Consider the following 23769-nt stretch of genomic DNA (forward strand, 5'->3'; position numbering starts at 1 on the left):
AGTGCTCCCGGTGTGGCCTTCTATATATTGGTGAGATCCAATGCAGACTGGGAGACCATTTCACTGAACACTTACACTCTGTCCGCCAGAGAAAGCAGGATCTCCCAGTGGCCACACATTTTAATTCCACGTCCCATTCCCATTCCGATATGTCAATTCATGGCCTCCTCTACTGTCGAGATGAAGCCACACTCAGGTTGGAGGAACAACAACCTGTATTCCAACCTGATGGCATGAACACTGATTTCTCTAACTTCCGTGAACACCTCTCCTCCCCTTCTCACCCCATCCCTAATCTATTATTTATTTATTTTCTCTCTTTCCCTCTCACAATAACTCCTTGCCTGTTCTCCATCTTCCTCTGGTGCTCCCTTCCCCCTTTCTTTCTTCCAAGGCCTTCCGTCCCATGATGTTCCCCTTCTCCAGCCTTGTATCCCTTTTGCCAATCAACTTCCCAGCTCTTGGCTTCATCCCTGCCCCTCCTGTCTTCTCCTATTTTTTCAGGTCTCCCCCTCCCCCTCCCACTTTCAAATCTCTTACTATCTCTTTTTTCCGTTAGTCCTGACGAAGGGTCTCGACCCGAAACATTGACTGTACTTCTTCCTATAGATGCTGCCTGGCCTGCTGCATTCCACCAGCATTTTGTGTGTGTTGTTGCTATTTTCAGTCTTATTTTTTTTTACTTATTTAGAGATGCAGCACAATAACCTTTCCTGCCCAATAAGCCCGCACTGCCCAAATCAAAGTAAACTTATTATCAAAGTACATATATGTTACCGTATACAACCCTGAGATTCATTTTCTTCCAGACAGACTCAAAAAGATCACACTAACAGGGTGGACACCTAGCGTGCAAAAAAAACCAACAAACTGAGCAAATACAAAATGAAAGAAAAAATATTAATAATAATAAATAAACAAGCAATAAATATCGAGAACACAAGAGTTCTTGAAAGTGAGTCCACAGGTTGTGGGAACAGTTCAGTGACGGGGCCAGTGAAGTTGAGTGAAGTTATCTTCTCCATTTCAAGAGCCTGGAGGGGTAATAACTGTTTCTGAACCTGGTGGTGAATCCTGAGCCTTCTGTACTTTCATTCTGGTGGCAGCAGCCAGAAGACGGCTTGGCCTAGATGCTGGCAGACCCTGAAGATGGATGCTGCTATCCTGTGACAACACTGTGTAGATGTGCTCAGTGGTGGAGAAGGCTTTAACCATGATGGATTGGGCAGTATCCACTACCTTTTGTAAGCTTTTCCATTCAAAGGCACTGGTGTTTCAATACCAGGCTGAGATGCAGTCAGTCAGTATACTTTCCATTACATACCTACACAAGTTTGTCAAAGTTTTAGATGTAAAGCACTTCTGTACATTCTTTACAATTGCACTTATATGGTGGTCCCAAGACAGGTCCTCTGAAATGATAACACCAAGGAATTTAAAGCTGCTGACCCTCTCCACCATTGATCTCCTAACGAGGATTGACTCATAGATCTCCAGTTTCCTCCCCCTGAAGTCTATAATCATCTCCTTGGTCTTGCTGACATTGGGTGAGAGGTTGTTGTTGCGGCACCACTCAGCCAGATTTTCAATCTCCCTCCTATATGCTGATTCGGCCTACGACAGTGGTGTCATCAGCAAACTTAAATATGGCATTGGAGTTGTGCTATGCCACACAGTCATAATTGTAAAGTGTGTACAGTAGGGAATTAAGCACAGAGCCTTGTGGTGTACCTGTCCTGATGGAGATTGTGGAGGAGGCTGGTGTTGCCAATCCAAACTGACTGGTGTCTGCAAGTGAGGAAATCGAGGATCCATTTGCACAGGGAGTTATTGAGGTCAAGGTCTTAAAGCTTATTGATTAGTTTTGAAGGAATGACGGTATTGAATGCTGAGCTTTAGTCGATAAAGGGCATCCTGATGTAAATATCTTTACTGTCCGGATGTTTCAGGGTTGAGTGAAGAGCCAATGATACCCATTGTAACCAATCTGTACCTCTTTGGAAAGTGGGAGGAAACCAACAGGGTCATGGGGAGAACATACAAACTCTTTACCCACAGCAGTGAGAATTGAACCCAGGTCACTGGCGCTCAAATAGCATAACACTGACCATTCCGCTACCGTGCTGCCCAAGTTTGGAAGATGCTAAAAGCAGAATGCTGAAGAAACTTAGCACTTCAGGCAGCAACTGCCGAGGGAAGTGCAGAGTCGACAGAGTCAACATTTCACAATATTGAATCAGAATCAGATTTAGTACACTGACATACAAGACCATTAGACATAGGCATCTCACCTTTAAATAACGTGCCAGTCAAGATAGCACTGAACTGCAGTCTCTGTCGAGGCCCTGGCTCAGACATAGACAAATCATTGCCCACACAGGAAACTGCCTTTTCCAAAAGCTCCTTTCTGGAAAGTGCTATCAGGCTATTAAAACAAAAAAAAACTTCACACCATTTTAAAACTTTTTCCCCCAGTTAGTTAATCTGAGTTAGCCCACCCCAACCCCCTCTATCGATCACCCCCATTACTGCACTTTAGGCACACTAAACCACTGTTTATCATGTTGCTTACATTGTGTAACATGCTGTAAAGTATCACTGCTAATGTAATCGTTTCTCTGTAGCAGCAATGTTTGGGTTATGACAAGAGAAAATAGGGCCTTGGAATGTGTGCTATCCAATGAGAGGGATGTTGTCCTTTCCTGTGGGTCTGGAAGAGAGATCTTCGTAGTCTTTGTCAGCAAGAGGAGAAGGGAGACACTAGTGAAGAGAGCTGGTACACCACCATACGGAGTGGACTGGGAGCGAGGGTCCGAAGGTCAGCAATGGTCGGAAGAGGTCGATGGTTGATGAATGGCCATATCAGCGAGCTCTAACGTGCACTTTTGAATTTTCCTTAAACTGGGCCCTTTTCCCTTTTTATTTTCTTTACTAACCATATATTCAGATTAAGATTTATAAAGTTCAATCACTTAATTGCATATGGTGTACTGTCTGATATTTTGCGGTGCGGATTTGTAACTGGGCAACACATCACGCAGCAGCCACCCAAACGAGATTTCTCAGTTTGGCAGGGCCAGAAGTTGTCTTCCCCTCAATGAACACATGCTGGCCGAGCCTGTGGGTTACAATTGTAAAAACATACTGGTATTTATGCACATTTATTGTATCTGTACTTCAACCTCCAAGTTTATTTTTTATTTAATTCTCCAAGCTTATAATCATTGATTTTTTTTTAGTTGCAGGAGTTGCACTGACCTACACACCAAAGCAAATTCCTAATACATGGCGATGTACATGTATGGTGAATAGACTTTATCATTGATCATTCTTTACTCAGATTTTGCATTAAATTCACTTTTAGATTGCTATAATTGCAAGCAAGTTGTGAAAAACTAAGCATAGGTAAATCTTCAAAGTAGCCCAATGTGTGCTATAAACATTTGCAAAAGTGAGCCACTAAATAGCAGCCAATTGTGCATTGCTACTCATCCATTGAGATGGCACACTATAGCCTGAGGTGCTTAATGACAACCATGAAGCAACAACACTTTTATAATGATCAGAATTGGTAGCTGCCCTGGGGAAGCAAACCTGCTATGACAAGCTGTGCAATTATAAAAGTGGAGGCACAGTAAAAGCCTTTGAACATCATTAAGACAAGAGATTCTGCTGATGCTGGAAATACAGAGCAGCATCATTATTGGACACCACTGTATTTATAATTGTGAAAAATTGGCTACTTTACAGCACCTCAGAGACACACTCCAAGTATTGTGATGTCTAGAAATAGCAACTCCTTCCCATTGTAACATAACATGCTGAGATGAAAACTAGTTTCTCTAAGTTTTATCCTGAATCATGTGCAACTAGAAGTTTCAATAGAAGGTCGAATAGTCTCTGCTTTTATATGACCTACAGTAATGGGCCAAAATGCCTGCTTCTGCACTGTAGTGCTCTATGACGCTACAGGTGTGGGGCAATGGAATTCAGCAGAGTAACAAATTGGCACCGAATAGATTGGCCAAAAGGCCTGCTTATGTACTTTTGTGTACTATGATAAGGCTAAGCCTCTACATAACTTGTATATCAAAGTGAAACTTCTCTGACCTACAACCAGAAGGTGATTTAATTGCATCGGTGTGATGTGTTTGGAAAATTGCAACAGTACTTCCAAATCCAACATGTTAGGCTCAAAATAAAGACACAAGCACACCAGTTCACAACATGCAATATTGACAGATTAACACTTATTTATGACACATATTTATAGCACATAATTATGACAGTCACAGGGCAACAGTTAATGTTCACTTGGCAGCAATAGGAAAGAAAAATATACAAACTAAATTTCTGAATATCTGTTCTGGTATCCAGACAAGCACAGAAAGACAAAGACAAAGCAACTGCAAAGCTCTAATTGCATAAACACCAGCAACTTTTTTTTAAAAAGACAACTAAACTGCAGGACCACAGGTTAGCCAGTGACAGCATGCCAAAGCACTACAGCAATCTGCCATTGGGGCTCAAACAGGCACACCAACATACAACAAAGCAACCAGCATCACCTGCAGCTGCCTGCTCACTCCACTTCCCACTTACGACAATCTGGGCTTTAGGATAGCGGTGTCCAGGGGTTGCTACAAATTTAAATACAAGCACCTTATTATGAACATTTGAAATGGAGGTAGCACACCTAATGCATTTCTCAAAGGTTAATGAAATAACTCGCCACAGCACTCATACTTTTCATTCTTCTAATCAGAGGTACAACACAGCACACTCAGAGCCACTTTATTAGGTACAGGTGTGGAGCCAGTGTGATCTTCTGTTGTTGTAGCCCATTCACTTCAAGGTTCGAGCAGTTGTGCATTGAGAGATGATTTTCTGCACACCACTGTTGTAATGTGTGGTTAGTTGAGTTACTGTCAGCTTGAACCAGTTGCTCTGACCTCTGTCATTAACAAAGTGTTTGCACCCACAGAACTGCTGCTCATTGGATGTTTTTTATTTCTCACAACTCTAGAAGAAAATCCCAGGAGGCGCAAACCATCCTGTTTAGCACCAACAATCATTCCACAGTCAAAGTCACTTAGATCACATTTCTACCCCATTCTGATATTTGGTCTGAACAATAATTGAACCCCTTGACCATGTCTGAATGCTCTTATGTATTGAATTGCCACCACATGATTGGCTAATTAGATTTGCATTAATGAAGTGTACACGTGCACCTAATAAAGTGGCCGTTGTACTAGCATGTTCAAAATCTTGTCTGGAGAAAGGGACGTACTGTTCATCATATCTCACCATTGTTTTGTTTCCTAGCTAACGAGTACAATATGGAGTGATTATTACAATTAATTTTTAGGCATCGACAAAATAAGTGCACTGATTCTTCCAGTGCTGTGATCGTCATTTTCTCTTCAGAGTGACAGATCGAGGACTTCAATGATTCATAAATAGTTAAAATTAAGTACAATTGAATGACATGTGCACTGTGCGTAGCTGCTAGCCATCAATTATAACACTATCAATCACAAAGCCATCAATTCCATGGTCTAAATCATTGACAAACAATGTGAAAAGTAGCAGTCCCAATACTGATCGCTGAGGAACATCACTAGTTCAAAGGCTGAAAGGTACAATTTAGTGTCAGAGAAATGTATACATCCTGAAGTGCTTTTTCTTCGCAGCCATCCATGAAAACAGAGGAGTGCCCCAAAGAATGAACAACAGTTAAATATTAGAACCTCAAAGTAACCCCCCCAGCTCCCCCACGTAAGCAGCAGCAAGCAACAATCCCCCCTCCCCCACCGGCAAAAAAAGCTTCGGGACCCTCCACTGAGCACTCAAGCGTGAGCAAGGCAACAGCAAAGGCACAGACTTGCAGTTACACCGAAGACTTTGCGTTTCGCCCAGTATTCGACATACCACAGGTCTCTCTCTCCCTAATAAGGGAGAAAGAGGCGTCTCCGTTTTCCCAGTGAGCGAGAAGACATAACAAACAACTCGCTGGTTTATGATATTAAAAGTCCATCACATCGCTTTTTCTTGGGCGCACAACCACAGATATTCCGACTCCCCTGATGACACACGTGTCTCCTGTCATGACTCCAACCCTCGATCCACCTGTCTCCAGAGCCCCGAGATCCTAGGCTTCCAAATCCAGCCAGACGCTTGGCGTGACGAACAACAACGGCCGGTTGTAAAACTCCGAGAGCGAGTCCCATTCCAGCAAAGAACCGCAGTCAGTGTGTAACTCCAGGTCAGGGTACTAGTCACTAAAAACCAACCAGAAAAGGCCTCCTTTATTCCCACTCGCTGCGTCCTGCCTGTCAGCTAATCCTCTATCCATGCCAGAATCTTTCCTGTAACGCCATAGGATTTTATCTTGTTAAGCAGCCTCACGTGAGGCATGTTATCAAATGTCTTCTGAAAAATAATTAAATGACATCCACTGCCTCTCCTTTGTCCATCCTGCTTATTACTTCCTCGAAGAACTCTAACAAATTTGTCTGGCAAGATCTCCCTTTACAGAAACCATGCTGACTTTGACTTAAATCATTAGTCTCCAAGTACCGCTAATCCTCAATAATGGACTCCAACACTTTCCCAATCACTGAGGTTAGGCCAATTGGCTTACAATTTCCTCCCTTTTGTCTTCCTGACTTCAGTTGTGGGGAAGTTGTTGGAGTCTGTTGTCAAGGATGAGGGTTTGAGGTACTTGGAGATTAATGATGGGATGGGTCAAGGTTAGCATAGGTATGTTCAGGGAACATTTGCATGGTGTTCTGTATAGGCATGTTCCATTGAGGCAGGGAAAAGATGGTAGTGTAAAAGAACCAGGGTGTACAAAGAATGTAGAAAATCTAGTTAAGAAGAAAATAAAAACTTATGAAAGGTTCAAGAAACTAGGTACTGTCAGAGCTCTACAAAGTTACAAAGGTGCCAGGAAGTAGCTCAAGAATGAGAAGACCTTGAGAAGGACTTGGCAAGCAGGATTAAGGAAAACTCCAAGGCATTCTACAAGTATATAAAGAGCAAGAGGACAAGCCGTGTGAGAAAAGGAACAATCAGGAGCGATAGTGGAAACGTGCATGGAGCTGGAGGAGGTTGCGGAGGTACTTAATGTATACTATGTTTCAGTACTCAGCAGTGAAAAGGACCTTGGCAATTGTGGGGATGACTTACAGTGGACTGAAACGCTCAAGTATATAGACATTAAGAAAGAAGATGTGCTGGAACTTTTTAAAGGTAATAAGTTAGATAAGTCGCTGGGACAGGAAGAGATATACCCCAGGCTACTGTCGGAAGCAAGGGAGGAGATTGCTGAAACTCTGTCAATGATCTTTGCATCATCAATAGAGATGGGAGAAATACCAGAGGATTGGAAGTTTGCAAACGTTGTTCCCTTGTTCAAGAAACGGAGTAGAGATAACCCAGAAAATTATAGACCAGTGAGTTTTACTTCAGTAGTGGGCAAGCTGTTGGAGAGGATTCTGAGAGGCAGAATTTATGAGCATTTGGAGAGATAATTTGATTAAGAATAGTCAGCATGGCTTTGTCAAGGGCAGGTCATGCCTTACAAATCTGATTAAATTCTTTGAGGATGTAACAAAACACATTGATGAAGGGTGGTTGCGAAGGAATATGTAGAGTATATGGATTTCAGTAAGGTATTTGATGAGGTTCCCTATGCGAAGTTCATTCAGAAAGTAAGGAGGCATGGGATCCAAGAAGACCTTGCTTTGTGGATCCAAAATTGGCTTGCAAAGGGTGGTTGTGGATGGGTTATATTTTGCATGGAGGACTGTGACTAGTGGTGTTCCATAGGGATCTGTTCTGGGACCCCTCCTCTTTGTGATTTCTATAAATGACCTGGATGAGGATGTAGAAGGGTGAGTTATTAAGTTTGCGGATGACACGCAAGTTGGGGGTGCTGAGAATAGTCTGGAGTGTTGTTAGAGGTTACAGCACAACATTGATAAGATGCAAAACTGGGCTGAGAAGTGGCAGTTGGAGTTCAACCCAGATAAGTGTGAAGTGGTTCATTTCAATATGTCAAATGTAAAGACAGAATATAATATTAATGGTAAGACTCTTGGCAGTGTGGAAGATCAGAGAGATCTTGGGTTCCGTGTCCATGGGACACTCAAAGCTGCTGCGCAGGTTTACAGTGTTATTAAGAAGGCGTATGGTGTGTTGGCCTTCATCAACTGTGGGATTGAGTTAAAGAGCTGTGATGTCATGGTACAGCTATACAAGACCTCAGTTAGACCCCACTTGGAGTACTGTGCTCAGTTCTGGTCACCTCTGGAAGGATGTGGATGCTGTAGAGGAGGTTTACAAGGATATTGTCTGGATTGGAGAGCATGCCTTATGAAAACAGGTTGAGTGAAATTGGCATTTTCTCCTTGGGGCAACAGAGGATGAGAGGTGACCTTATAGAGGTGTACAAGATGATGAGAGGCATTGATCGTGTAGATAGCTAGAGGCATTTTTCCAGGGCTGAATTGGCCAACACAAGGGGTGTAGTTTTAAGGTGCTTAGAAGCAGGTACAAGGGAGGTGTCAGGGGTAAGTTTTTCCACACAGAGAATGGTGGGTGCGTGGAATGCACAACCAGCGATGGTGGTAGAGGTGGATATAATAGGATCTTTTAAGAGACTCTCAGATAGGTACGTGGAGCTTAGTAAAATAGAGGGCTATGCAGTAGGGCAATTCTAGATGGTTTCTAGAGTAGTTACATGGTTGGCACAACATTGTGGGCTGAAGGACCTGTAATGTGATGTAGATTTCTATGTTTCTGTGTTTAACTTCCCTGGTCAGCCACAGTTGCCTGGCCCTGCCATTTGAGAACTTCTTCTGTGAGGCATTTTGTAAACTATGCCCAGAAATAGCAGGATGACAAATACTACTGCTGCTGCTCACATCACAGATAAATGGCAGAGTTCAAATAAAATTTGGATCTTTTTGCCTGACTCAGTTGGCCATTGTTAACATAGAATACTGTGAGTCTGAATCACCGGTCCATTGACAAGACCAGCAGTGGGAAAGGTGCAAAGCCTCAATTATCATGCAGACCATCTCTCATGCCTCCTGGTCACCTGTTTCAGCTACCAGGAAAGGGAGCTGGCTCTGTACTGTTGGTTCCTGGGCTCTTTTGAGGGTTGGTCTCTCCCGTCAGTGTTCGCTCAGTGGAAAACAGACTGGATTGTGCTCATCTGCCACTGTACTTGCACAAAATAAGGAACTGTTGTGGGCTCCAGGACAACATCCATGCATCATCAATCTACAAGCCACAACACTCAGGGACTTGGGCTAGATTATTTTTTTTACGTTTTCTTTGCAATTTATGTTTTTCTGCTATTGCAAATATATATACTACATGTGTTGTGTGCAGTGTATGACCACTGGTACTGTGTTTTGCACCTTGATCACAGAGGAAAATTGTTCTGTTTGTTTATTCATGTGTATGGTTGAACAATAATTAAACTTGAACTTGACTTTATCTTCTTTTACATAGAAACATAGAAAATAGGTGCAGGAGTAGGCCATTCGGCCCTTCGAGCCTGCACCACCATTTGTTATGATCATGGCTGATCATCCAACTCAGAACCCTGTACCAGCCTTCCCTCCGTACCCCCTGATCCCCGTAGCCACAAGAGCCATATCTAACTCCCTCTTAAATATAGCCAATGAACTGGCCTCAACTGTTTCCTGTGGCAGAGAATTCCACAGATTCACCACTCTCTGTGTGAAGAAGTTTTTCCTCATCTCGGTCCTAAAAGGCTTCCCCTCTATCCTCAAACTGTGGCCCCTCGTTCTGGACTTCCCCAACATTGGGAACAATCTTCCTGCATCCAGCCTGTCCAATCCCTTTAGGATTTTATACGTTTCAATCAGATCCCCCCTCAATCTTCTAAATTCCAACGAGTACAAGCCCAGTTCATCCAGTCTTTCTTCATATGAAAGTCCTGCCATCCCAGCAATCAATCTGGTGAACCTTCTTTGTACTCCCTCTATGGCAAGGATGTCTTTCCTCAGATTAGGGGACCAAAACTGCACACAATACTCCAGGTGTGGTCTCACCAAGGCCTTGTACAACTGCAGTAGTACCTCCCTGCTCCTGTACTCGAATCCTCTCGCTATAAATGCCAGCATACCATTCGCCTTTTTCACCGCCTGCTGTACCTGCATGCCCACTTTCAATGACTGGTGTATAATGACACCCAGGTCTCGTTGCACCTCCCCTTTTCCTAATCGGCCACCATTCACATAATAATCTGTTTTCCTATTTTTGCCACCAAAGTGGATAACTTCACATTTATCCACATTAAATTGCATCTGCCATGAATTTGCCCACTCACCCAACCTATCCAAGTCACTCTGCATCCTCTTAGTATCCTCCTCACAGCTAAGACTGCCACCCAGCTTCGTGTCATCCGCAAACTTGGAGATGCTGCATTTAATTCCCTCATCCAAGTCATTAATATATATTGTAAACAACTGGGGTCCCAGCACGGAGCCTTGCGGTACCCCACTAGTCACCGCCTGCCATTCTGAAAAGGTCCCGTTTATTCCCACTCTTTGCTTCCTGTCTGCTAACCAATTCTCTATCCACATCAATACCTTACCCCCAATACCGTGTGTTTTAAGTTTGCACACTAATCTCCTGTGTGGGACCTTGTCAAAAGCCTTTTGAAAATCCAAATATACCACATCCACTGGTTCTCCCCTATCCACTCTACTAGTTACATCCTCAAAAAATTCTATGAGATTCGTCAGACATGATTTTCCTTTCACAAATCCATGCTGACTTTGTCCGATCATTTCACCGCTTTCCAAATGTGCTGTTATCACATCTTTGATAACTGACTCCAGCAGTTTCCCCACCACCAACATTAGGCTAACCGGTCTATAATTCCCCGGTTTCTCTCTCCCTCCTTTTTTAAAAAGTGGGGTTACATTAGCCACCCTCCAATCCTCAGGAACTAGTCCAGAATCTAACGAGTTTTGAAAAATTATCACTAATGCATCCACTATTTCTTGGGCTACTTCCTTAAGCACTCTAGGATGCAGACCATCTGGCCCTGGGGATTTATCTGCCTTCAATCCCTTCAATTTACCTAACACCACTTCGCTACTAACATGTATTTCGCTCAGTTCCTCCATCTCACTGGACCCTCTGTCCCCTACTATTTCTGGAAGATTATTTATGTCCTCCTTAGTGAAGACAGAACCAAAGTAATTATTCAATTGGTCTGCCATGTCCTTGCTCCCCATAATCAATTCACCTGTTTCTGTCTGCAGGGGACCTACATTTGTCTTTACCAGTCTTTTCCTTTTTACATATCTATAAAAGCTTTTACAGTCAGTTTTTATGTTCCCTGCCAGTTTTCTCTCATAATCTTTTTTCCCCTTCCTAATTAAGCCCTTTGTCCTCCTCTGCTGAACTCTGAATTTCTCCCAGTCCTCAGGTGAGCCACTTTCTTTGGCTAATTTGTATGCTTCTTCTTTGGAATTGATACTATCCCTAATTTCTCTTGTCAGCCATGGATGCACTACCTTCCTTGAGTTATTCTTTTGCCAAACTGGGATGAACAATTGTTGTAGTTCATCCATGCAACCTTTAAATGCTTGCCATTGCATATCCACCGTCAATCCTTTAAGTGTCATTTGCCAGTCTATCTTAGCTAATTCACATCTCATACCTTCAAAGTTACCCCTCTTTAAGTTCAGAACCTTTACTTCTGAATTAACTATGTCACTCTCCATCTTAATGAAGAATTCCACCATATTATGGTCACTCTTACCCAAGGGGCCTCTCACGACAAGATTGCTAATTAACCCTTCCTCATTGCTCAAAACCCAGTCCAGAATAGCCTGCTCTCTAGTTGGTTCCTCGACATGTTGGTTCAAAAAACCATCCCGCATACATTCCAAGAAATCCTCTTCCTCAGCACCTTTACCAATTTGGTTCACCCAATCTGCACGTAGATTGAAGTCACCCATTATAACTGCTGTTCCTTTATTGCACACATTTCTAATTTCCTGTTTAATACCATCTCCGACCTCACTACTACTGTTAGGTGGCCTGTACACAACTCCCACCAGCGTCTTCTGCCCCTTAGTGTTACGCAGCTCTACCCATATCGATTCCACATCTTCCCGGCTTATGCACATTGGTTGTTTGTCAATTTTTGTATGTGTAGTTTTTTGTTGATTCTACTGTATTTCATTGTTCTACTGCAAATGCCTGCAAGAAAATTAATCTCAGGTTAGTATACGGTGACAGATCCGTACTTTGATAATAAATTTACTTCAATTTTGACTCTGAGTATTAGTGGGACAAACTCAATTTGTTTCTGTTTCAGACAGGATGATGCAGTGGTACAGCCTTTTCCCACTTTAATTGATAGGGTATGGGGTCCACAAGTGATATCTTTATTTATATTTAGATTTTTCATAAATTCTATTGTATTTCTTTATGTTCCTATGAATGCCTGCCAGAAAATGAATCTCAAGGTAGTAAATGGTGACATACGTACAAAGGTAAAATAAAACTTTGATGGGGCTGGTGAAACACAGCAACATTTTGCTGGCAGCTTACAAAACTTCTCAATACACTTCTTTTCAACTACTCTCACTGCGATCTGCAGCCGATCATTTCCCATTAAGCAATGTACTTTCAAACTTTCTTAACAACCAAGCAATTTCACAATCATCTGAAGGAATCAGTAGACTTAACTTTCATGAATACAAGTATGTCACTTTTAAGTGGACAAAGGTATATCGCCTAGCTGGAAGAGGGGAGGACTCCAAGATGGAGTAAAACAGCGGGGTGTAAAACTTCCTCTACCCAGTATCAGTCTCGTGGTCACTGGAGAACAAAACTGAAGATCTAAGGGCAAGATTGCTGTATCGGAGGGGAATGAGGAATCGTTGTGTTCTGTGTTTCACAGAGACGTGGCTCACTCTTACCATGCAGGATACATTCGTAAGACCAGCAGGATACATTGGTAAGACCAGAGGGCTTCTTGACACATCTGATGATTTGAAGAGGGCAGAAGTGGGATTCTGTGTTTCAAGATAAATTCCTCATGGTGCTCAGACATCATGGTCTTGTCACACTCTCGTTCCCCCAACCTGGGACACCAAATGATTAAGTGCCTACCTTTATCATTCCCAGGAGAGTTCTCCTCATGATCTTGACTGCAGTTTACATACCACCAAAGGCTTTGACAAACTTTTATAGATGTGTGGTGGAGAGTATAGTGACTGGTTGCATCATGGCCTGTATGGAAACAACAATGCCCTTGAATGGAAAAGTCTACAAAAAGTAGTGGAAACAGCCCCATACATCATGGGTTAAACCTTCACCACTACTGAGCACATCTACATGGAGTGCTGTCGCAAAAATGTAGAATCTATCATCAATGACCTCCGCCAGGGTGTGTGGCCAGATCCAGGGGTCTGGTGAGCAGGAGGCACTGGGATTGCCATTTGGACACAAGTACAGTTGTGTTGAGAGATGGTACCTAACAGCCTGTACATTTTCTGTTCCTCTTAAACTCACCTGGAAAATTCATCATTACTATTATGCAACATATTAAATAGTGAAATGCAAGCATGTTGGGGTAAGAGATCTTAACAGATTGGCCTTATTTGCCACATATACATCGAAACACACAGTGAAATACATCATTGATGTCAAATCAAATCAGCAAGGATTGCGCTGGTGGCAGCCCGCAAGTGTCGGCACACTTCCAATGCCAACATAACAGGCCCATTTCACTCACTAACCCTTACCCGTACATCTTTGGAATGTGGTGGGCGGGGAGAGTAGAACACGTGAAGGAAATCCATGTGGTCATAGGAGAATATACAATCTCCTTATAGACAGCTGCAGGAACTGAACACTGACCTCACAGCTGACGCTGTAAAGCAGTTATGCTAACCGCTACACTACACTGCCACTCTAACAGAAGTATTAACTGGACTGGCACCCAACAGTCTAGAAGATATGTTTGTCCAACACTGAAGTCCCAAGATTATTGGAGCTTGACTGTATCTATATACTAATAAAATTCTCATGCTCTGTCTGTCTGTTTGTGACCTTCAACTAGAGCAAACGGTGCATTACTGCGGCACTTTTTTTTGGCTAAATCTAATTAAAATGCACTAACTTACAGAATGCAGGTAAAGTTCAGGGTTATATATTCGCATAAAATTGCTCATTCACCAAAAATCAACAGGCTGCCTTTCACCCAAGACCCGATCGTCCATCATGGAAATCGGGACGCCACAGCTCGACGCATGCGCGCGGCCAGCCTCAGCAGCGCCTCATGATGCTCACAGCAGCCACACCAACCGCAGCAAAAGGGCAGGGCTATCAGGTCCATTTAGGAGAGCACCAACCACATCATCAAGAAACAACAGCATCTTGGACGCTTTGGTCTTACTGCTTCCTATCTTCTATCAAGCATTAGGGTAAAAATATATGGATAGCCTAACTATGTCGCGTGGAAAGAGAAGGGGGACATTATGGTCAAGAGATTACGCCAAACGTCGCCGGGAAGCGGCAAGGAAAGCGAGAGAACAACAATCGGATGAGGCCAGGGCCGCACGACTCCAGGATCAAAGAGTCAGGACAAAAAAGATGAAAGAAGACAAGACAGAGGAGGACAGGCACTCACGTCTCCAAAATGACAACAATAGCCACAGACAGAGGAGAGAACAAGAATCCGATCAGGCCAGGGCCGCATGACTCCAGGATCAGAGGGAAAAAACAAATGGTAGAAGAGATGAAAAGATGAGGGATGAAAGGGCTGCATGTTTCCAGAATGACAAAAACAGGCAGAGAAGGAGGAGAGAGGAAGACACAGAGGAGAAAAGGAAAGATCAACTCAAGAATATGCGGCACAGAGTAATTATTGTGAGAGACGTTATCATAAAAAGTGTCCTTCGTTAAACCAGAAATGTGGTCATAAAAAGTGTCCTTCGTTAAACGAGGAGGAGCAATATTTGTCTTGCTACCCGTCTTTCTTCTTTAATACACTGAGTTCTTCTTCTTTAATTTCCAAAGCACATCACATTTCTCTACCTTTCTCTCAAAAGGTGCCCCAACAGGTCACCCAGTTGTCTAGTTTAATCCTAAAAATGTTTTACAAGAGCATGTGGTCATTTGACCGTCAAATACTTGAGGCTTGGCCAGGAATCAAAACATTACATAAAAAGAATATGAACTGTAAAACGATGTGTTTGAAGTAAAGTCACATTGCAACATATGGTCTCCCTAAATAGCCTTTTGCTGATTAGTTCTCACAGCATGATACTGCAGGGGTTGACATACACTGTAATGTGATGACTAATAGCCACAAGTTCAGTGATAGATTAACAGTTTTTCATTTAGCCTTTCTGATTAGAATAGGCACCAGGCTATAGCCATCACATTATCTCCTGACCGTTTAGACTATACTGATAATACATGCGCTTTTGAACTTGGTCTTATAACAGCTTGGAAATCAGTGAAACGGTTGGAGTCTCACTGTTATCACTATCCTCCATGCACCTGCCAAGGAATTCAAATCCTTGCCGTATCATTAGTATCCAGACTAAAGCCACATTATGTTGTAGTTGATTTTCGATCATAATCAGCACTGGTGCATGTCAAGTACTACAGTAACCGAAATGGATACGCAGTTGTATCATATTCAGTGAAATTTTGCACAATCAGTAATTGCAATTGTTAGATAGCTTGGCTATAAAATATGTAAACAGCTGAAATGATAAAAAGACTTTGGACAGGTACATGCAGTCTGAATGTGCTACAGATAGAAGACTGTGGACCAAAGGGTCTGTAACGTGCTGTAGATTTCTATGTTTCTATAATGAATTGTGAAATCCACTTCCAGACCTGTGGTTGAGGCAAATTAAACTGGACAGCTGAGTAAAGGATAAATAAGATAAAATGATGAGGAAGCCAAATTAAATTTTATTCACTCTCAAACATACAATTTCGGATCTACACATTATTTCTAAAAACAAGTTTTAATTGGTTTCTGACTCTTTGTGAATGAAACAATTTTAAATTATATTTTTCCCATTTGCACAATGAAACCAGTTTCCAAGTTCAAAGTAAATGTATTATCAAAGATGTTTATATCACCATCTACTACCCTGAGATTCATTTTCTTGCAGGCACAGTAGAACAATGAAATACAATAGAATCAATGAAAAATTACACACAAAAAAAACTGACAAGGATCAAGGAATTAATTATGAACTTCAAGAAAGGGAAGTCAAAAGAACACGCACACCAGCCCTCCGCAAGAGATCACCAGTGGAAAAAGGTGAGCAGTATCAAGTTCCTGGGTATCAACATCTCTGAAAATCTATCCTGGGCCCAACATATTGAAGCAGTTACAAAGAAGACATGATAGCAGCTATATTTCGTTAAGAGCTTGATGAGTCTTGGTATGTCACCAAGGACTCTCACAAATTTCTACAGATGTGCTGTAGAAAGCATTCTAACTAGTTGCACCATCGTCTGGTATGAGTTCAGGAGCCTGATGGTTGAAGGATAATAATGGTCCTCAACCTGGTAGTATGGGACCTAAGGCTCCTGTCCCTCTTGCCTGAGAAGACAGCATGGCATAGATGATGGATGCCCTTGATGATGGGGGCTGCTTTCCTTTTAAAACCAACTTTTCAATTTGAAGAGCTGTCACTAATTTTATGCAGTGAGCAGTTATATGGAGACTTCATTTTGTAATTGTCAGCAGATAGTCATGAGCAGAAATGCAGCAGAAGTTGGTTAAAGCTGTTGTGAATATTTTGGATGGGATGGGGATGAAATACAAACTTGTGTTATTTTTATTCAGGAATTCATACAAGGAGGTGACTGAGGCTGTACTTTCAAGAGAATGAGGTCCTAGAGTTACATCAAGGTGTCTTCATTCTGGCTGAAGGGAGTGTAGTTTTTTAGATTTTTTACTTTGCCAAAGTGATAACTTGCATGGACTTTTATATATCTGCTTTATTTTTCCTGGCAAATGGATTTTTCCTCAAATTCTATTTAAAATGTGCATTATACTAACAAAATAGTAATATCACATAAATGATTAAAGCTTAGCTTTATTTGTAAAATGTACACCAAAACATCTAAGCATACAGTGAAGCCCATCAATATACTTCTATAGATGTGTAGTGGAGTATATTGACTGACTGCATCACAGGCTGGTATAGAAACACCAATGCTCTTGAACAGAAAATCATATGCAAGGTAGTGATATAGCCCAATTTGTCATGAGCAAAGCCCTCCTCGCCACTGAGCACTTCTACATAAAGCGTTGTCACGGGAAATCAGAATCCATCATCAGGGACCCATCACCATACAGGACATGCTCTCTTCTCACTGCTGCCATCAGGAAGGTGGTCCAGGGGCCTCAGGACACATGCCGCCAGGCTCAGGAACAGCTACTATCCCTCAACCATCAAGCACTTGAACCAAAAGGGATAATTTCCCTCAACTTCAGTTGCCCCATCATTGACTCACTTTCCAGGACTCTTCATTTCATGTTCTTGATACTTATTGCTTACTTATTATTTTTGTTTATATTTTTTAATTACATCTGCAAGAAAATGAATCTCAGGGTAGCATATGGTGACATATATGTACTTTGATAAGACACTTACTTTGCATCTAATTTCAACATTGTCCAAGTATTGTGCTGCTGGCAGACTGCAAGTGTCGCCACACTTCCAGCACCAACGTAGCATGCCCACAACTCACCAAGTCAAACATTTCTGGAATACGGGATACCATCAGCAGGAAACCCACACGGCCAGGGCATGTATATACAAACTCCTTACAGGGAGCAGCAGGAATCAAACCCGATCTCTGATCAATGGTACTGTAAGAACAATTGTACTAACTGCTATGCAACTGTGCTGCCCCATACACATTGCATTTTCAAAACAGTGTTACCCAAGTTACACATGCTTCATAAAAGCGACACTGATGAAAATCATCTAGTTTAAAATGTTCTCTCTCCATCAACTCTCATCTCAAAAGCATGCTCATTGATAAGTTGCAACAATTTTTTGTTGTCTGAAAGAAGGTTTAGCTATGTTTGAGAATAGGTTCACCTCACCCCCCACTGCGCGACCTCTACAATGCACGGTGGAGAGTATCCCAACTAGTTGCATCATGGCCCGCAGGGAAAACCAATATCCAAAAATGGGAAAGTCTAAAGAAAGTGGTACAAGGAGCATTGCCACAAGAAAGTAGTATTCAGCATCAAGGAGACTCACTATCCAGACTATGCTCTCTTCTTGCTGCTATCATCAGGCAAATGGTAAAGGAGCCTTAGGTCCCACACCTTCAGGTTAAGGAACGGTTATTAACCCTATGATCACCAGGCTCCTAAATCATCGTAGATAACTTCACTCAGCTCAACATTGAACTGATTCCACAACCTGCAGACTCACTTTCAAGGACTCTACAACTCACATTCTCAGTATCATTTATTTTATTTGCACAGTTTGTCTTATTTTGGTTTTTTCCCATGAATTGTATCATATACATTTATTTCTCTGTAAATGCCTGCAAGAAAATGAATCTCAAGGTTGGAGGATCAGAGGGATCTTGGGGTTCGAGTCCATAGGACGCTCAAAGCAGCTGTGCAGGTTGACTCTGTGGTTAAGGCGGTGTATAGTGTATTGGCCTTCATCAATCGTGGAATTGAATTTAGGAGCTGAGAGGTAATGTTGCAGCTATATAGGACCCTGGTCAGACCCCACTCAGAGTACTGTACTCAGTTCTGGTCGCCTCACTCCAGGAAGGATGTGGAAACCATAGAAAGGGTGCAGAGGGGATTTACAAAGATGTTGCCTGGATTGGGGAGCATACCTTAGGAAAACAGGTTGAGTGAACTCAGCCTTTTCTCCTTGGAGCGATGGAGGATGAGAGGTGACCTGATAGAGGTGTATAAGATGATGAGAGGCACTGATCGTGTGGGTAGTCAGGGGCTTTTTCCCGGGGATGAAATGGCTGCCACAAGAGGGCACAGGTTTAAGGTGCTTGGGAGTAGTTACAGAGGAGATGTCAGGGGAAAGATAGGGTCTTTTAAGAGACTTTTGGATAGGTACATGGAGCTTAGAAAAATAGAGGGCTATGGGTAACCTAGTAATTTCTAAGGTAGCAACATGTTCAGCACAACTTTGTGGGCCGAAGGGCCTGTATTGTGCTGTAGGTTTTCTATATTTCTATGTAGTATATGGTGTCATACACTCAGAAGCCACTTTATTAAGTACAGTTGCTTATTAATGCAAGTATCTAATCAGCCAGTCATGTGTCAACAACTCAATGCATAAAAGCATGCAGACCTGGTCAAGAGATTCAGTTGTTGTTCAGATGAATATCAGAATGGGGAAGAAATGTGACCAAAGTGACTTTGACTGTGAAATGATTGTTGGTGCCAGACAGGGTGGTTTGAGTATCTGTGAAACTGTTGATCTCCTGGGATTTTCATGCACAACAGTCTCTAGAGCTCACAGAGAATGGTGTGAAAAAAAAGCAATCAGGAGCACCAGTTCTGTGGGAAAAACACTTTTTCTTAAAATGAGAAAGGTCAGAGGAGAATAACCAGATTGGTTGAAGCTGACAGGAAGGAGACAGTACTCAGCTAACCATGTATTACAACAGTAGTGTGCTGATTAGTATCGCTGAATATACAATATGTGGAACTTTGAAGTGGATGGGCTACAAGAGCAGAATGTATTCTCAGTGGCTTCTTTCTTAGGCATAGCAGGTAACTAATAAAGTAGCCACTGAGTACATCAGTGACAATAAACCCAACTCCAAATCTGAATCTCATTGTACAGCTTCATTTAAATAATTGCTTCTACTTGGCTGTTAGCTGATTTGTTTGAGGTTTAAAATGTGGTTGAGCTAAATAGTTGGAGGGGAGATACTCAAATTTGTAGTATGTGTATTATGTCGAGTCGATGGCTCAGTTCGTGACCATTTTGATCTTGCTGTAAATAGAGTAGACTTCAGTCTGTCTGTCCAGTTCATCACAGGTCACAGGAATCCACTCAATGCAGACAAAGTGCACTGGAAGAATGTAAAAATGTGCTAGCAAATTCTGACATATGCAGAAGTCAACTGCTTATTTTATTGCAGAGTTCAGGACAAAGTCCAAATCTATCCAACATTGTAAACAGACTAAACCTGAAACCCACTACGTTGAGTTCATAATTGCAAATTAGTTCTTCACTGTAAATGTTTTGCTAAGAAACAAGAAATGTAATAATTTATCATTAAATGTCTTAGTCATAGAGCACTACTGCAGAGAAACAGGTCCTTCAGCCCATCTAGTCAATGTCAAACTATTATTCTGCCTAGTCTCAATGACCTGCACCTGGTCTATAGCCATGCATATCTTTCCCCACGTATGTACATCCAAACTTCTCTTAAATGTTGAAATCAAACCAGTATTTTGAACAAATACAATTTGACTTTTATTTCTGACATGGTTTTGAAAGGAACTAAAATCTTTAAGCTTGAAATTATACATAATCAATAAAATTGCACCCTATTGTTCTGTTTCTAATAGCTGACCACCATTATTATGGCGATGGTGCAGATCATGGTGAAGCAAATTTTCATCCCGGAAACATTGTTACTGAGTGTGTACATACTTTAATAATAAATTTACTTTAACTTTTGACTTTAACAGAAGTGGTATAATAGGTAACTGGGTTATTATATTCAATGCAAGCAGCATATGAAGTCAAAGATAGAGTGATTAAGAAGCACAAAGTTCAAAGAGATTAACTCACATAAAATTAACGGCTCAGCAAAAAGGAGGGAATTGAAGGGAGTAGTTTTGATCAGTGTTTATACTTTCCTGGAAGTTCATCTCCAATACACCATGGGCCATGTATTATTGTCATTATTCCTGTTACCTATTCCTCTGTCACTTGGCTGAACAGTCAGTAGTTAAAGGTGCCCATAAAATTGTAAGGGTTACTACATGGTTTTTTGTCATTGCACTTGCTTAGAGTTTCTCTTTAAAAAAAATTAGAACTTTCATAATTTTCATTAATCTGCTTCATCATGATTTCTGACCACTTATTTTCCATTTCCCTCTCTGGGTCTGAGGTCATTGTTTGCTTTATTTAGTCCATTGTTACAGAAGATCCACCAAACAATGAAGTGACTCCTTGATTATAGCTTTTTAAGTATGAATTAAGTAAGGTTCACAAGAATGCTCCTGGGCATGAAAAGGTTAATGTATGGGGAAGGTTTGATGGCTCAGGGACTATACTCACTGGAACTTATAATATCTCATTAAACCTGACAAATATTGAAAGGCCTAGGTAGAATAGAAGTTTCAATGTGGGGAAGTCTTGGACCAGAGAGCACAGCATCAGAATAGAAGGACATCTCTTTAGAACAGAGGTGAAGAGAAATTTCTTTAGCCAGAAAGTGATGGATCTGTGGAACCAAACCTGTGAAGGCCAAATCATTGGGTGCATTTAAAGCGGAGGTCGATAGGATCATGTCTAGTTAGGGTGTCAAAGGTTATGGGGTGAAGGCAGGAGAAAGGGTTAAGAGGGATAATAAATCAGCCATGATGGAATAGCAGAGAGGACTTGATTTGCCAAATGGCCGAATTCTGCTACTCGGTCTTACATGCATTACCTGCATAAGTAATGGTGGAAAGTTACATTTTCATATGGTGAAATGGTGATGCAATTTGGAAGTTATCCTTCACCCCTGACTCAGATTCAATGGCATTCCATCAAATCTCATAGGACATCGAAAGACAACCTGAATCGTAATCAGGATATCATGACAGCAGCACAGCGAAATACATGAAAAAAACTGTTATTACAAAAAGGAATACAAGAACAGTCATGAAAAGAGGAGAGCAGAATAGTGAGGTAGTCTTCATGGGTCATTCAAAAATCTGATGGTGTTCCTAAAATGTTGAGAGTGTGTCTTCAGGCTCCTGTACCTCCTCTGTGATGGATTAGACTCCCCCACCATAGGAAACATCCCTACCAAATATATTCTATCAAGGCTTGCAACATTCGATAGGTTTCAATGACAGCCCCTCATTCTTCTGAATTCCAGTAAACAGAGGCCCAGAGCCATCAAACACTCCAGAGCAATGGCTTCCCATCCAGCCATTTTATTGTATGGGAGTCCCAGAAAATATGTGGAAAGTTAAAATCACCTACTATCACAACCTTTGTTTCTTGCAACATTCTCTACAAATTTGCTCCTCTAAATCCCGCAAAGTGTTGAATGGTCTATAATATATTCCTTTTAACGTGGTCAGACCTTTCTTATTCCTCCATAACACCTCACTAGACAAGTTTTTCTGTCAGTCCTGTCTGAGCAATGCCCTGACATTTTCCTTGATTAGTAATGCCACCCCTCCCCCTTTATTACATCTAAAACAAACAGAACTCTGGAATTTTGAGCTGCCAGTCCTGCCCCTCCTGCAACCAAGTCTCACAAATGGCTACAATGTTGTAATTCCATGTGCTGATCCATGCACTAAGCTCATCTGCCTTTCCTACAATACTCCTTCCATTGAAATATATGTAGCTCAGAACATTAGTCCCACCATGCTCAAGCTTTTGATTCCTGACCTGGTATGTAGGCTTTACAAAATCTTTCTCCACAACCACTCCACTATCTGTTCTGGTGCTTTGTTTCCCATTCACCTACATCTCTAGTTTAAACCCTCCCCTCCCCCCCCCCCACCATGCAGCACTAGCAAACCTTCCCACGAGGATGTTAGCCCCTCTAGTTCAGGTGTAAACTGTCCCTTCTGTACAAGACCCACTTTCTCTAGAAGAAAGCCCAATGATCCAAAAATCTGAAGTACTCCTTCCTGCACCAACTCCTTAGCATAACCTGGATAGTGGGGCTCCTGACGATGGATGCTGCTTTCTTGCAATACTGCTCCTTGTAGGTGTGGTCAATGGTGGGGAGGACTTTGCCTGTGATGGACTGGGCTGTATCCACCACTTTCTATAGAAATATTGATCGTGTTAGTATTTCCCTTTGTTTAAACTACCTCGACTCCCTGTGGTTTCTGCTATCCCAGAATGATAGGATGTAAAAGTGACTCCAATGCTGAAAACATTTAAAACTAACCAAGTAACAAATGTCACAACGGAATCCAGAAGGTGGACATCTGAAGGAGATACCCAGTGATCAGGCAGCATCTGGGGAAGGGAACTGTTGATGTTTGAAAATGATTCTCTGTTAATAGTTTTTCCCCTCTCTGTAGTTGCTAACTGAATCACAGAATATCTCCAGCATTTTCTGTAGCAAATGTTTTCAGCCCCTTACAGTGGCTGAGGAACAAGAAACAGGCAATCCTGGGATGCAGGTCAGAATCAGAATCAGGTTTAATATCACTGACCTATATCATGAAATTTGCTGTTTTGTTGCAGCAGAACAGAGCAATATGTAAAAACTATTAAATATAGTGGATTCTAGTTAATTGGGATACATTGGGACCAGTATGATTCGGCCCAATAAAGCAGCTGTGCTAAATATCCAAAGCTTCATGGAAATGGTTAAGCACATATATTAAAAAACGACAAACTACAAACTGAAAAATTCTCAGTTAAATTGATCAAAATCCCTGGTTGCAATACTCATTTGTGAGTATTACAAAGGGTCGGGAACTAAATACTTTATCAACGCACTATGTATTAATATGAAATACAG

At 41.8% G+C, this 23769-nt stretch overlaps 1 protein-coding gene across 2 annotated transcripts in view; it reads right to left on the reverse strand.

Moving 5' to 3' along the window:
- The window catches only part of tmem65 (transmembrane protein 65), a 111708-nt gene that overhangs the window by 69960 nt on the left and 17979 nt on the right, over positions 1 to 23769 (reverse strand). The window contains exon 2 of one of the 2 annotated variants that reach the window (XM_072268279.1): positions 4569 to 4640. The exons of the other annotated variant lie outside the window; for it this stretch is intronic. Coding sequence (XP_072124380.1) covers positions 4569 to 4640 — 72 coding nt within the window. The remainder of the gene's footprint in view (positions 1 to 4568; positions 4641 to 23769) is intronic. 2 annotated transcript variants of the gene reach the window in all.

Source organism: Mobula birostris, chromosome 9 (assembly GCF_030028105.1).
Source record: "Mobula birostris isolate sMobBir1 chromosome 9, sMobBir1.hap1, whole genome shotgun sequence".
NCBI classification, from domain to species: domain Eukaryota; kingdom Metazoa; phylum Chordata; class Chondrichthyes; order Myliobatiformes; family Myliobatidae; genus Mobula; species Mobula birostris.